Here is a 14141-nt window from a genome sequence, read left to right on the forward strand (position 1 = left end):
GAGGGTGAGGGTGACGGCGGCGGCGCCGGCCGGCGCGGCTGCGGAAGAGTGGCTGGGGGGCGAGGGAGGGGGGAAGAGACACGGACGCGCACCTATGCCGACGCGGAACTCGGAAGAGCTGCTGCGCTCTCCGCTCCGGCACTCCGGCTCCGGTGGCATTCGCCTGCGAGCCGCTGCGCCGCGCGGTCGCGTACGCTTCGTCCGACGCATTTAAATCGACAACACAGCGTGTGTCAACCGGTTTTCCAATACGCGCGCCTGTCAACCCCGCCGTGAAAAGGCCTACCACAGCCGTTCGCACGCATGAGCCGAGGAGACACCACCACCGGTCCATCCTCTCCCTCGCACGCCGGCGACACAAAGCGAAAGGAAGAGGACGAGTTTTATCTCATTTCCTCTTTCTCCACTTTTTCCGAGAGAAGAGACAATTCGTACGGTATTTTTCGACGATCGCCGTCGTCGTCGTCGTCGTCGTCATTCCGTTATCGAGAGTAACCGGCGTGACGTTGGGAAGCACAGAACGGTATCCACTTGCCTCTGCACGGTGAAATTAGCGCGGAAAGTGGCTGGCTGGCTGGCTGCACGCTCCGTTTCGTTTCACCAAGACGTGCAGAGAAATTATAGACGGGGAGAAGAACAGGAAGCGGAACACTCGCGAAGGCTCGTAGAACCGGAGGACTTCCCCTCCTCGCGTTCCACGCGACCTCTCTGTGATAATCCCGCGGGTTCGTTTCGTCGTCGGGGGGTCGCCTCCGAGTGAACGTCTGGAGACTCACTCCCCCGCCGGGACAGTGAGGGTTAATAAGTGTGCTGTGACAGCTGCGGAAACAACCTCCGTGGAGAATGGAGCCATGGACGAGGATCCTGCTGCTGATCGTCCTTCTGGGCGCCGCCAGCTGTCATAGTGAGTACTTTTCAATCTTCGTGTATACATAAACGCCCGTAAGCCGGGCGGGCCGCCTCTGCCACGTGCCGTTAAGCGTTGTTACGCGGCAACCGGGGTCGCGCTCGACACACCGCCAGTAATTCACGCGGTGGCTCGCATCCCGACGAATCGGGGCCGATCGATTATAGCCTTCCCCACGAATTACAGGATGAATGAAATCAAGCGAGCGTTGTTGTAGCGTGGAATTCAACGAGCAATGCAACTTTGGCGCAACTGCAAATGCGACGATTGCACGCAGAAAGAAAATTATTATCGAATCAAGAGTCACTGCTTCATTTATTAGCAGGAACATGAGATTTTCTTTAAAAAGTTTGATAATCTCAAATTTCGACAAAATACTATATTTTTTTTCTATATAATAAGAGTAAAGAATACAATATAATTGTAAACAATTCTAGTTCCTTTTAGTTCGAAAAATTATAATATTGTTATTTCTTATCCGATACTTTTTTTTCCCCTCAATTCATGGAAATTATTATTGATATTCGTTGATGAATATATTTTTCTTTATGAAACTGCACTGTTAAAAATACGCAGCAAAATTTAAAGTAATTTAACGAAAGCAAATTTCAATAATAGACACATTAAGTTTGATATGCTTGTGTAACTTAAAAATACATTGACATTCATGACATTTTTAACAGTGTATGTAAAATTTTTTCATGAAAGCAAGTTATGTTTGTTTAAGATTATCAAATTCTTTAAAGATTTATGTTCTTGCTTATATGTGAGAAAATAATTATTGATTTGATACTATATTCTTTTCTATATATACATTTTATGAATTTTCGTTTTCTAATTGTCTTTAAAGGATTTAATTTTTTCGTCTTTAATTTTGTTTTCTAGCAAAATTGATATAAAGTCAGCTTGTATTATGAATTTAAAATAAATTGAATAATATCAACAAGGTTAACAAAACCAGCAAAATTTGGATGTCAATATAAATAAAATCTCTTTAATTCTACATTTAACACTATGTTTTTTATTCAGAATTTTTGTTTTTGAAGAAAAAAATGGTAGACTTTTTTCGAAGAATTATGCGTTAACTAATCTTGTGATATCTTCGTTTTCTTAAATTTAAGCTCACTGTGGGTGATCTATCCCAGACAACGTTTGAAAACAAGTTAAAAACGTCTTTAAGACAACTTTTGGTAATGGGTCTTAAAAATGTCCTTCAAACATCTTAAAGATGTCTTAGGGCCTAAGCAGAATGGTTGACTTTATGAGAATGGTTGAATAGTTTTACGACTTAAATCTTTGTCTTTAGTAACGCACAATAACTGTCTTGTGTCTCAAGTCTTGAGATACGAACAAAATCTCTTTTTAGTTTAAGACTTGAGACATAAGACAGTTATTGTGCGTTACTAAAGACAAAGACTTAAGTTGTAAAACTTGTCTTGAAATTATAAGTCAACCATTCTGCTTAGATCCTTACGACTTGATTTTAAACTTTATTTTGTTTCGGATAGATCATGTCAAAGTTCAATGATATTTTATTTGTAACATTATTGTATGTAATTTTATTTGTAATTTTCAATTTTTGATAGTTGCAAAACATAGAGTAACTGAAACATTAAAATGCACATATATAGAAAATATAATTGAAATATTATATATCGAGAGATGCACATAAATCGCTCAAAAGTGAATTTTAATTATAATAATTCGCGTTAAATGACAATAATAATGTACAAAGGTCCTAGCGATAGCAGCACAAATACTAATTGTTTTTAAGCAAAGAGCACTGGCTGTTCAGAATACACTTTTTCACGATTTTATAATAATAATTGTGATAAGAAAAAATTAGAGTAATCAAATTAAAATTTTCCAAATTCAATAAACGAGAATAAATTAATATGGATTGAAAATTTTTATGATTCGAATGCATACTTTAAATCTATGAAAATGAATTGAAATGAATTGGACTCTATCGGAAATGAACGCATGTTTATTCGATAATACGAATAAAGTTGTCAATGCTTGTGAAGATATTAAAATGGATCCAAATATTTTTACTAAACACACGATACACATTTTTAAATGAAAATTATTTTTGTATTTAGGGAGATAAAAAAATGCATTTCCTATTCACAATTTTGAATTAAGTAACATTTGTTGTTTATTTTTACAAAGAACTTTGTTTAAATTCAATTAGTTTGAAAAAAAAATTGCATTTTCTATCCAGAATTTTGACTTGAACAGTTTCCAGAATTCACTTTTTAAAATTGATTTTATTTCTGGACTGAAAGACGTAGAAAACGTGCTTCATTCAATTCCTACAAATAGATACAAAAGCATTGGAAACAGAGTTTTAGAAGTACGTATTCGTGAACGTTAATTGAAATGAATCTTTTTCAATCGATTTTAATCCATTTTTGTTTACTGAGAAAACTCTAGAGAAATGCAATTTACGCTATGTATTTACAAGAAATATTGTCGTAGCGTAACGACATTAGTAACCGCAAAGTCCCCACAATATACCGCCGACATCTCTCCGCGGTCCATCGATTGACTCTAATTCACGACAATTATATCGGGGGACGCAGGATGCGTACGAAAGCGCCGGCATCGTAATTTGCGCGGTAATGACACATTTTCGCTCGTGTCGCGGTTCAGTGAGTCTTTTGTGAGGCATCGTACGAGAGAGGGACCATCCGATTTATTCCGTCAGATCCTTTCGTTGCGGTTTCGAGATACGAGCCTCTCAGAAGCTAATTTTAACTTGTTATTATAAATAAAGAATTTCTCCCATTTTATACATAATATATATATATATATATATATATATATATATATATATATAGATTTGAGTCTTTCGTGCACAAAAATAGATGATGTGTCAAATTGTAGACTATAAAGAGTAGATTAGAACTGTATATGTGCCAACAGCTACAACAGCTGTACATCAGTGTTACAATCTCATTAATGTGATGTATGAGGCATATTAGTTTTGCTATTTATGTCTGCAAGATGCTTTTAATTAACTGACGGTCTTATTATGTAATTCAAAATACTTCTAGATCCTTGTTTAAAGCTATATATAATCTAGACATGTAAATCAAATGACGATTATATAATAAACGATTAGAAAATATTACTGCACATGTAAGGATGGTATTTATACTGTAGGTTGCTACGTTCATTTGGTATCTAGGATATGTCAAATATCTTGTGCTAGAAGACATACGAAAATACTTTTTAAAGATATTAATGATATATTTGTCAGCCTCGACAGCTCTGATGATGAGCAATCGGACAAATAGGACGATATTATTTTTTTTAAATACCTGTTTTCTACAAGAGTTTGAAGTTCAAAGACTATTTAATTTTTAATACTTTTATTATTATCTACAAAATGGAATACAATTCATAAGTATACGCAAGGGACTCAAATTAGATGAAGTTGATTTAGCGTTAAAGCACGCGATTAATTTATAACTTCATCAGTCCGTCTTTTTTATTTCGGGGAAATTGATCGGTTTGACTTCCGAGGGACTGACATAACGTTCGCTTCTTCCATCGACCAAACATATTTTATAGATATACTCGCGACAATATCGTCCGCCTTTCCGTCAGTTCTTTTCATTTCGTGTATTACGAAATGTGCATTTGCAACTAGTGCGATGGAACACGCTATCACGAGCACAACGCGAATTTAATATCACTGATACACGACTGATTGTAAGAAGAGCCATTGCGATGGCATGCATCAGCATTTTATCCGTGGAATAATTTAAACTCGAGCGTAGAAGCGACAGTGCCGAATAAATTCCCTCTTTTGTCACTTTGTAATAAATGAAATGTAATAAAATGTGTTCTGTAAACTAATCAAAGTTGCAGAATGCAGGACGCGTAATCTTTGCATCTTTCCTCTCTCTCTCTCTCTCTCTCTCTCTCTCTCTCTCTCTCTCTCTCTCTCTCTCTCTCTCTCTCTCTTCGGAAGGAAGGAACTCTTAGCGACTTTTTAATTTAACGGTTGCTGCTTTATGAATAATACATTTAAGCGTTTTTCATTAATGATTAAATCTGTGACATTAAAAAATTGTTTCTTTTCGTTTGGCTGACAAACGGCGATATAATTCTAGATCAGCTAACGTACTTGCTTTAAAAGTCTATAATTATATAAACATGAGCTAACGGGACTGCAATTATCGCGCTTTCAATGAGCGGCTTTACTTAGCGAGTTCTTATTCGTTCCGTGCACGCCGTTAAAAGGAGACTGAGCGTAAAAGATCGGACATTGGTTGAAGTAGATACGAAGTTATACGAATGCAGATTGCAAGTCACGATTGGAATGTCACGGTGTACACGTGGGTTGCACCTTACGTCGCAACGAATCATACTGATCTAATTGTAAGTCAATCTGTCGAATTTTTGTCGTGAATATTTTGCAAGAATTTCCGCAAATTCCTAATGTGTTTTTAAATCTATAAAAATGATCGACGAGGTAATAACCTGTCAGAAAGGAGCGATAATAAGATTTTAAAATAGGTGAATATATTTCTTTTATCCTAATGTGCATTGCCTGTTTTACTAAGAAAAATATTATTATTGTTGAACAAGTTACATTTCACATTGATTTTATAGAATTGTAATTTCTTTTACAAGATTAGAAAAATTATAAATTTTCTTATCGACTACTTCAAAATGGGGATCAAAACTGTCAAGTCAACGAACCATTTACTTCGTAAAAAAGTTACGTAGATTACATATACACGCAAAACAAAGGCAAAGTCAGGGATAAAATTCATCAATGGAAAATGTAAAATCGTTAGAATTAAGTTCAGAAATCTAAGAAAATAAAATATTTCACAAATTATATATACTTGTATTATACATATCCAGGATGAGATCTCGACGTAGTAGTACGTATCTGTTGATATTTCGTAAATCGAATTCGTGTAAGACACGTTTGTTTGATAAAACTAGCAATGCCAGTATCCCTTTAAAGCCAAATCACATTACCTATTAGATTGCTATCGCGGTTAATGATTACTTAAAGACTTGCAAACACAAGTATAGAGAAACTTCCTTTTCACCTAAACCTTCCTTTTCCTATTATGTTGTAAGAAGGACAGTTTATAAATTTTTTTATAATCATTTGAGAGTTAAAAATCTCATTGACGTTGAAAAATTTTTAATTTTTGACAGATTTTAGTTTTCATAGTTTTTCAAAACCAATGATAATCTCTATTCCAACACATGTGCACGTTTAACTTCAGATTTATTTACGTAAAAGTCTTACTGTATATTATCGTATGGAAAACTATTTAAATGAAACATGAGACAGTTTTATGATGCGTTTGCAGTGGCACAACTTCTAATTCATTTCAAACGTTTCGTGACAACTTAAGGGTTTCACAAATTTCACAGCTGTGAACGTAACGAATCTTTTAGGACAGAGGGAAACATTATTGTACTTCAGTTTAAGAGCTGAATTTATGACAAAGTAGAAAACTTAAATTTCATAAAGATTTGAGCGCCACGTTTCTCGGAGCCATTTGTGAAAGAAGCTCGCAGACGATTATATGGGTTTTAGAGATGAATTTGTATATATGTGGTATTGTAAAGTGACAATAGTATCCACAGGATAAAGAGGTTTTTCGGGACAAGGAAACCTGCGTGTAAACCTGCAAAAATTTAAGGTCTTTGAACCGTGCTCTTCAGACTTGTATTTCTCCTTCTCTCTTCTTCTGAATGTATTCGAATCTTTGAAGAAATGCCGCACGCCCTTATACCTTCGAACGTTCAGGTAAAAGACTCGATTATCCGCTTTATAAAATATACAAAAAAAAAAAAATCCGACAAAATATGCAGAAAAACTGAAAAAAGAATATTTCCCTCGTCAGATGCACGCTTTAGTATCGCTATTATTATTCCGATATTCAAGTCAAGAGATATTTCGAGTACACTATAAAAAATAACGATTTTTTTCCATGTGCTTTTATGTCATTATTTTATAAGTGTGTACTGCGGTTTTACGAGTTCTGAAAGAAATTTTCGAAATCCATGACGTTTTTAAATCACACAAGTCTTATAAGCTTTTATTTATTAAATAAATGAAAATAAAATTTTTATTCCCACGCTATCAATTTTCTTTTATACCGCTTACGTGCTGTATCGTAATTTATACCACTGACTGACAGCGTAACCAATTTGCAAGCGAAGAATTATAAAGACTTTGCACTGCATAAAAACCTGTAATCCGCTCTTGAATGAAAAGCGAGAGAAATTGATCTACATATTATTAAAGATAAGTCGTGACTTTTACTTAACTGACCAACTACTCTGCGAAGAATGTAGTTTACGTCGGAAATGCAGTACTGTCTTGTCAATTCTTCATCGGATTAAGTTAACGAGCTGCGACGATTGCGGCGGTGATTCTCACGCTCGGTAGATAATCTTGATTCATAGAAGACCCTGGCTCCCTTCGTGATCAATGGCATTCTCCAAGAAAGCTGACCGATACTCGAAGAAAATGCAGAAACAAACAAAAATCTTCGATTTAAACTGTCCAATTAATTATCTTCACATTTGTATTTTTATTTGCCATAAATTTTTGAAATCTTTACATATATAGAAGAAAGAAATTTTAATTGATAAAGTTCATATTTTTGACTCAATATTATAATATTAATCTAAATAGAAAAAATTATTAATATAATGAATACAAGAAATCAAAGCATTATTTTGATATACTTAACATACATCCTGGTATATAATTTTTAAATTAGAATTATTATATTGGAAAATATATACGCATAATTATTTTTTATCTAAAAAGCCAACATAAATTTCGACAAAAGACAATTAATCATTTCTGTAATTTAAAATGAGAAATGTAAAATAATTTTTTTAAGGGGGTTGGTTATTGATTGTTTTAGTGTTAAAAATTCGGTTGCTCACGTTTAGTCATGTCCGAAACTCATCTTCGCAGAATTCTCAGGTAATTCTCTGTGTACGTGGTTAGGTCTTTATTCGCATAACAGTCAATATTTTCTAATTCTAGCTACCTGATCTCATGCCTCTGAGTGCTAAATTTACGATCGCCATTGATGAATCCATGGTTCAATATCACCGGTTCGTTTTAAACTATCTTAAATTCGTAACTATTGAATGGATGCGAATAGATAATTGAATATAAATATCAAATTGAGCTGCGAATGAAGCAGATTGAAATATTCTTCAATCCTTCAATAATATGATTTATGATATTTTAAGAATGTTTTGACTATACAATACGAGTTAAAAGTCGAACTTGAACTAAAGGATTTGTAGGTTTATTCTTTTTTTTTTCTTGATCAATGGCAAAACATTTTTGTCGCAAATGTCCGAATTTTAACTCTTAACCAACTGCAAAGAAGGAAACAACGGAAATTTAGTTTATGACAGTTCATACAGCGAAAATGATCCTATTTTGCTGCAGTACATCCTTAACATATTTTGAATCATTCAGTACTTGATCACAATTATTTTATCAAATATTTCTTCTATCAACTGTACTTTTTCAAATTTTGAATTAATTTTTATTATTTTTTTTTTATTTTAGTCACTTCAATTTTAATTACACGTGATTACACGTTTTTCATATCGTAATTAAATTTGTTGCAAACTGAATACTCCTTATAATGTTTAAAATCTTTGCAACTGCTTCAGTGATTTAACTCCGTATTTTTTTTATAACTCTCCGAATATATGTGAAAATAATCTCTAAAATTTTTGTTAAATTTCTAATATTTCAAAAATAAATATGAACACTCTTAAATTACGTTACAATAAATAATTAAATTTATGTATATCTTTTTATTTTAAATTGTCGCGTTATTCTTTTAGCAAAAGCAACTTCGTTTTTCTTTTGTGCATCTATAAATCAGTGGCACAGCAATAATCGTTGACACTTTTACCGTGAGAAAGTTCGACAAGAATATTAACGATTATCATTGACATGGTTTGGCGACGGTGATTTTTTTTTTTTTTACTATGCCGAAACGGGATTCTTGCTCGTCGCCGTTGTCCAATTTACACCTTCGCACAGCCAAATTCGGCAAGAAAGGGTTCTCGAGAGGCCATTAGGAGGGGCCTGAAAATGTTGTTCTTTGCGCGCGAGGACTCGGGTCCGCAACGCGGGTTATTTTGGTTTCCTCTGGTCCAGGGCGTATCAAGGGCGGCTCCGGGATGACCGTGCGATGTGTATATTTTAAGAATATCGATGTGAGATACGGATATTTATCCTGCATACCTCGGTAAAAATATGGTGGAAGAATATGAAGGTGGAAGAATGTATCTTTAATATTCGATAATATTATATTATTCAACCTTCTAGTTTTTGTTTTGATAAAGGCATGCAATAGTTGAAGACATGCAATAAATTGAAAGGAAAATAAAAGAAATGAAAATTTATATGTTTGAATAATTCTATCAAATAAATGTTATAATTGTTCATAATTGATAAGATTTTATCAATTAAAAATGAAGTCTGATAGAAAATAATTTACGCAACAAAATATTTGATTGTACGATAATCATAGATTTATAGATACTAAGGTGTTGGATAAGAATTTTATATTGACTGAAAACAACGTTGGAAATTTAATGCAAATAAAAAATGACAATTACATTCTACCAATTCATTATACAAAATGCTAGATGGAGATAAAAACACAACCGTCCGGAAAATGATAATTATTCGAAGACTTTCTCATCGAGAAAGAGAACGAAATGATATCGCTGAGGGATCTTGTGATCTTAACCAAATACCTGGCGGACGCTATAATTATTGGTCGTTTGGCCAGGATTTTGACCACCCGTCTGTCTTCGAACTCGTTTCGGAACGCGCTTAATCTCTTTGTAAATTGGATCAATTAAGTAAGCCCTGTCAAGAGAGGTATCCAGTTTAATTGACTGAGTGTGTCAAAAGACGATAGCATCTTCAGCCGTGGACTTATTTAATGAAATGCGGTCGACAGGGGTGTAAACCTGAAACTAATGTCGCGCGATTCTTTTTCTTCACGATGAGTAAGATATAAGAACATTGATTGATCGATTTATACGAATTAATTAAATAATAAATTAATTAATTAAGTTTTTTATAATATATTTCTTTATTAATATCTTTGTCTCTGAATTTATATATCTCTTAAAGCTTCAAAATTGTGTACAAAATATTTTATAAATGGCATTAAAGTATAAATGATTGTAATGCACTTTTTATAATAAACATTATAATAAGTTAATTACAATATAACACAGTCAAATTAAACTTTAATTTAGAAACACTATAATTTAAAAACTTTTTGTCCCTCGATATCTGATGAATTTTTTGTCATTATTTAATAATTTATTTAATTAGTTTTTAAGATTTAAAGAATTAGTTTCTCTCTCTTGGCTTAGCAAATTGTTTTACTTAATTCCAACTAATCTAATTGCAAATTCAATTAGACTTACTAGTACACTCTGGTGCACGTTAAAGCCGTTATGTACAAATTAGCGTAAATATATGTGACATGTCACTTTTATTCTTAAGTTAGATTAGTGTACAACTTTAATGTACACCAGTGCGCACTCATGCAGATCAATTGAATTTACTGTAAGTAAAGTCTTCAATATTAGCATAGACCATTTAAAACGGTATCCCTTTACTTGTCGGAAACTAAACATTGCACTATGTTAATACTGATAAAAGCATGATCTGCTCAGTTTAGATAATTAAAGAAATAAAAACCCGTAGTTTATACATTTATTATGGCTTCTTTCTGTATAAAATCTATTAAAAATGAATTTTTGATAAGCGAGAGTAAAATTTGTACAACTTTTTTCCCAAATTGCATAGTTTCACTAATAGCGAATATAATTATTGATAATATTACATTATTTTATACGTTTGTTACTTCCTGAAACTATTTTATTTATATTTTTTTCCTTTTCATATTTTCATATTTGTAATGCGGTTTAGAATTTTTTCATATTTTTTTCAAATATCTTAGGGTAGAAAAAATAGCGTAGAATGCGACAGGCTAATAAAGTGCCAGAGAAAAAATGTATAAAGTGAGAGGATTCAATTTTAGCCTTTTAAGTTTATAGATTTCGTTGTTTAGTAAATAAAAATATATTTTACTTAGTTTATCTGTTTATGTTATAGTTAACTCCTTCTCTCCTTCTCTCTGTGTCTATAAATTCTGCTATTACTGCAGCTTGTTGTACCAGCTTTGGAATGTCTCAGACGCTCTTTCTGGTTACGTTGCGAAAGCATTAATTATTACAAACGAAACAGTATTGTAAAAACTGCTAGATCATCTGATAGAAGACACTCTTTACGTTGTATTCATGTTTTTAAAGTTTCATTTTTAGCTTCTGCTTAAGAAATATAAAAACGAAATGATATGCCAGTATTAGAGGACTTGCCTCTAAGTAATTAAGATCCATTCTGATTACCGATGGGAATATCCGCGAGTTCTAGCCCTTTTAATATCCGTGAGATATAAATCCCGTGAGATGTGATCGGACGGGTTTTGCCGCGCCGCGAGAGGCGACGGGACGGCGACGCAGTCGAAAGCCGCGGCGCGGCGGCATGACAGTCGCGCGCTTAATTCGCCCCGTTGCCTCAATGGCACCTGTCTTCTCCGACCAGTGGAGAGCCTCGCAGCAACAATGTTGCTGCCATTAATCACGATCGTCGGATGCATCGCGCGCCGTCTCATCGTCGCCCGGCGTGGTGGTTTCTCGTCGTAAAACGGGCGACGGAGCCCTCCTCGTTCTTGCGCTCTACGCGCAACGTCATCCATCATCGCGCCGGCGACAGCCGCGTGCTATCGAAAGCCGCCCTGACTGCGTGCGTATTCCGACTGTGTGTAGTGTATGTACACGAAGAGAAGTCAGCCGGCCTGATCTAATATAAAGTTTCGAGGTCCGCGGGCCCTGAAGATAAGACGCACGAATCGTCAACCATTATTAAGACGGCGGTTCTCAAGCTGCGAGCAATTACAGATTGTCTGCCGGTAGCTTCAGAAAAATTTTTAAATTGCTTTTTTCTTCTTATCATGAACGCTGCCCTTTAATGCCCATCTTAATACGTACGTTACGTGCGTGAGAAATGTTAAACGGCTGTGCAAAGTCAATGAATTCTTCGGGAGGAGATTGGAACTCTGGAATATTTGTAGTCTCTCTTGAAAGCTCTCTCAATGAATGTGGGCACCACTGCATTAGGACGCATGCCAACGGAGCGGCCGTTAAGAAAATAGATCAAGTTCTCGACCAACTCTCAACTCTGAATTGAGTTTCCCCCTGCGCGCGGGTTAAACCGTTTCGCGAGGAATGGAGCGGCGGAAACTCTTTGATCAGACGATGAGTCTCCATTTCTCGTCGACGTTTTTCGCGAAGGTAGTTCACCGTTTCGGATTAGGCGGAACAATTCTCTTTTCAAAATCCGAGTCGTTCCTGCTTTCAACTTTTTCTTATAAGTGCATCAAATCTTCATTATAGCTGTAATAACTTTTCCATTATGTTAAAATTTATGTTAAATTGCTATGTTGAATCTATATTTTTGTTAATAATTTTGTTGATCATTACTTTTTAAATATAATGTTGATAATTTTTACGTTTAGCGATATGTTTCAATTTTTTTAAAGAATTTTATTATTACTATTTTTTAATTGCCTATTTATTTGTTTTTCTTTTAATTACACAGAAAGAATATTCTTTGCTCTGAAAATATTAATAATAGTCATAAAACAACATTGCATTTCGATGAGAATTTTACATGTTTTTTTTTATTTATTAATATCTAGTACATATATTTTTTATATTTTAACACAATAAAATATTAAATATATTTGATTACTTTTACTAAACTGTATAATTAAATTGCAATGATAATTTTAAAATATGCTTATGAATAATTTGTTACTGTTTTAAATAGAATAAATAACGAGTAAGGATAAACACGTACAATATTTTATATAAATTTTATAATGCAACATAATATTTTCGATCTGATTTAGTCGCTCATGATAATTATTTTATCATGCAGCATATTTTCAAATCCTACTAGGGAAAGCGTATTTTCCAAATATCACTTTCGTAATACGGATTGCCATCACGCGTGCAGCTAGTGTTGGCCATTTGTAGTTTAGATGATGAAAAGGCGAATCGCGATCCGATCGATTACAACGGATTATGGAACATCAACAGAATAGATCGGGATACAGACTGCTGCCTGGTATTTCTCCTTACGAGGCCAGGAAATTAGAACCATTTCCAGAGCAATTTCCTACCTCTCTAGTATATACGATGCCCTCACTCCGCCCTCTCATTTTTGCACGATGAAAGGGCCATCGTGATATTAATCTAGCCGCTCTTAAGGGTGGCACGCGGAAAAAGAGCAGATGTAACATGCAGCTTTTTCTCTGATCAATCAATATATATATATATATATATATATATATATATATAGGTTCAGCTATTTAATGTGAGAGCAATACGTTAATTTTCATTAAATCGAATTTTCCATATTGAATCTTTCAATATCTTTTTAATAAAAAATATATTTAATAAATAATGGTAGAGAAAAATGGTTAATAAGCGTTGTATAACAATTTGGAAGTTAATTTTTTTACATTAAATTTTAATTAATTTTTTTTACACTCTTAGAATAAAATGTTTTATTCGTCACCATTAATCTTCGTTTATTTTGTTTTATATTTTACTATTTATTTATGCTTTTCTTGTTATTACATTTCATAACAATAAGCATTTAACAACAGTTGAGCAAATTACTGCGGTTTAGAATGGCGCAACATCGTGGGCGGCCGAATTCTGATCCGCGTATTATAGTACACCCCTCTCTTAGAAGGTAGCTGGGATCGTATCAGGATTCTTCCTCGGAGAGTCAGCCCTTGAAGATTCTAAGGAATATCTCGCACGGGAGGTCTTCTCCTCATTGAATCTCTAAAGAGTATCCTGTTCCGAAACGGCTCGATATTTCTGAAGCGTTGGACGAATTTAAAAATCAAGCAGGATTGACTCCTTTCCCACGAATCGACAAATAGAAATCTTTATATTATTTTAACAGAAAGATGAAAGGGGAGAGGGAGAGAAAGTTTGATTAAAATGCTACAAAAATGTAAAAAACTTGAAATGTTCAGATTATATATTTCCTTTTATTTTAAGCAACAGAATTGCTCTTTGTTTCAAAATACTT

The 14141-nt window shown here is 34.2% G+C and overlaps 1 protein-coding gene across 2 annotated transcripts in view; it reads left to right on the plus strand.

Annotated features, from left to right (window-relative positions):
- Window positions 1-98: 98 nt before the first annotated feature.
- LOC105204366 overlaps window positions 99-14141 on the plus strand; it is an 89645-nt gene continuing 75602 nt past the window's right edge. Inside the window, exon 1 of one of the 2 annotated variants that reach the window (XM_011173416.3) lies at window positions 99-904. In XM_011173416.3, the coding sequence (XP_011171718.1) occupies window positions 844-904 (61 nt within the window). In that variant the 5' untranslated portion in view covers window positions 99-843. The remainder of the gene's footprint in view (window positions 905-14141) is intronic. The other variant, XM_039454178.1, reaches the window with a different exon arrangement.

Source organism: Solenopsis invicta, chromosome 10 (assembly GCF_016802725.1).
Source record: "Solenopsis invicta isolate M01_SB chromosome 10, UNIL_Sinv_3.0, whole genome shotgun sequence".
Taxonomy (NCBI): Eukaryota; Metazoa; Arthropoda; class Insecta; order Hymenoptera; family Formicidae; genus Solenopsis; species Solenopsis invicta.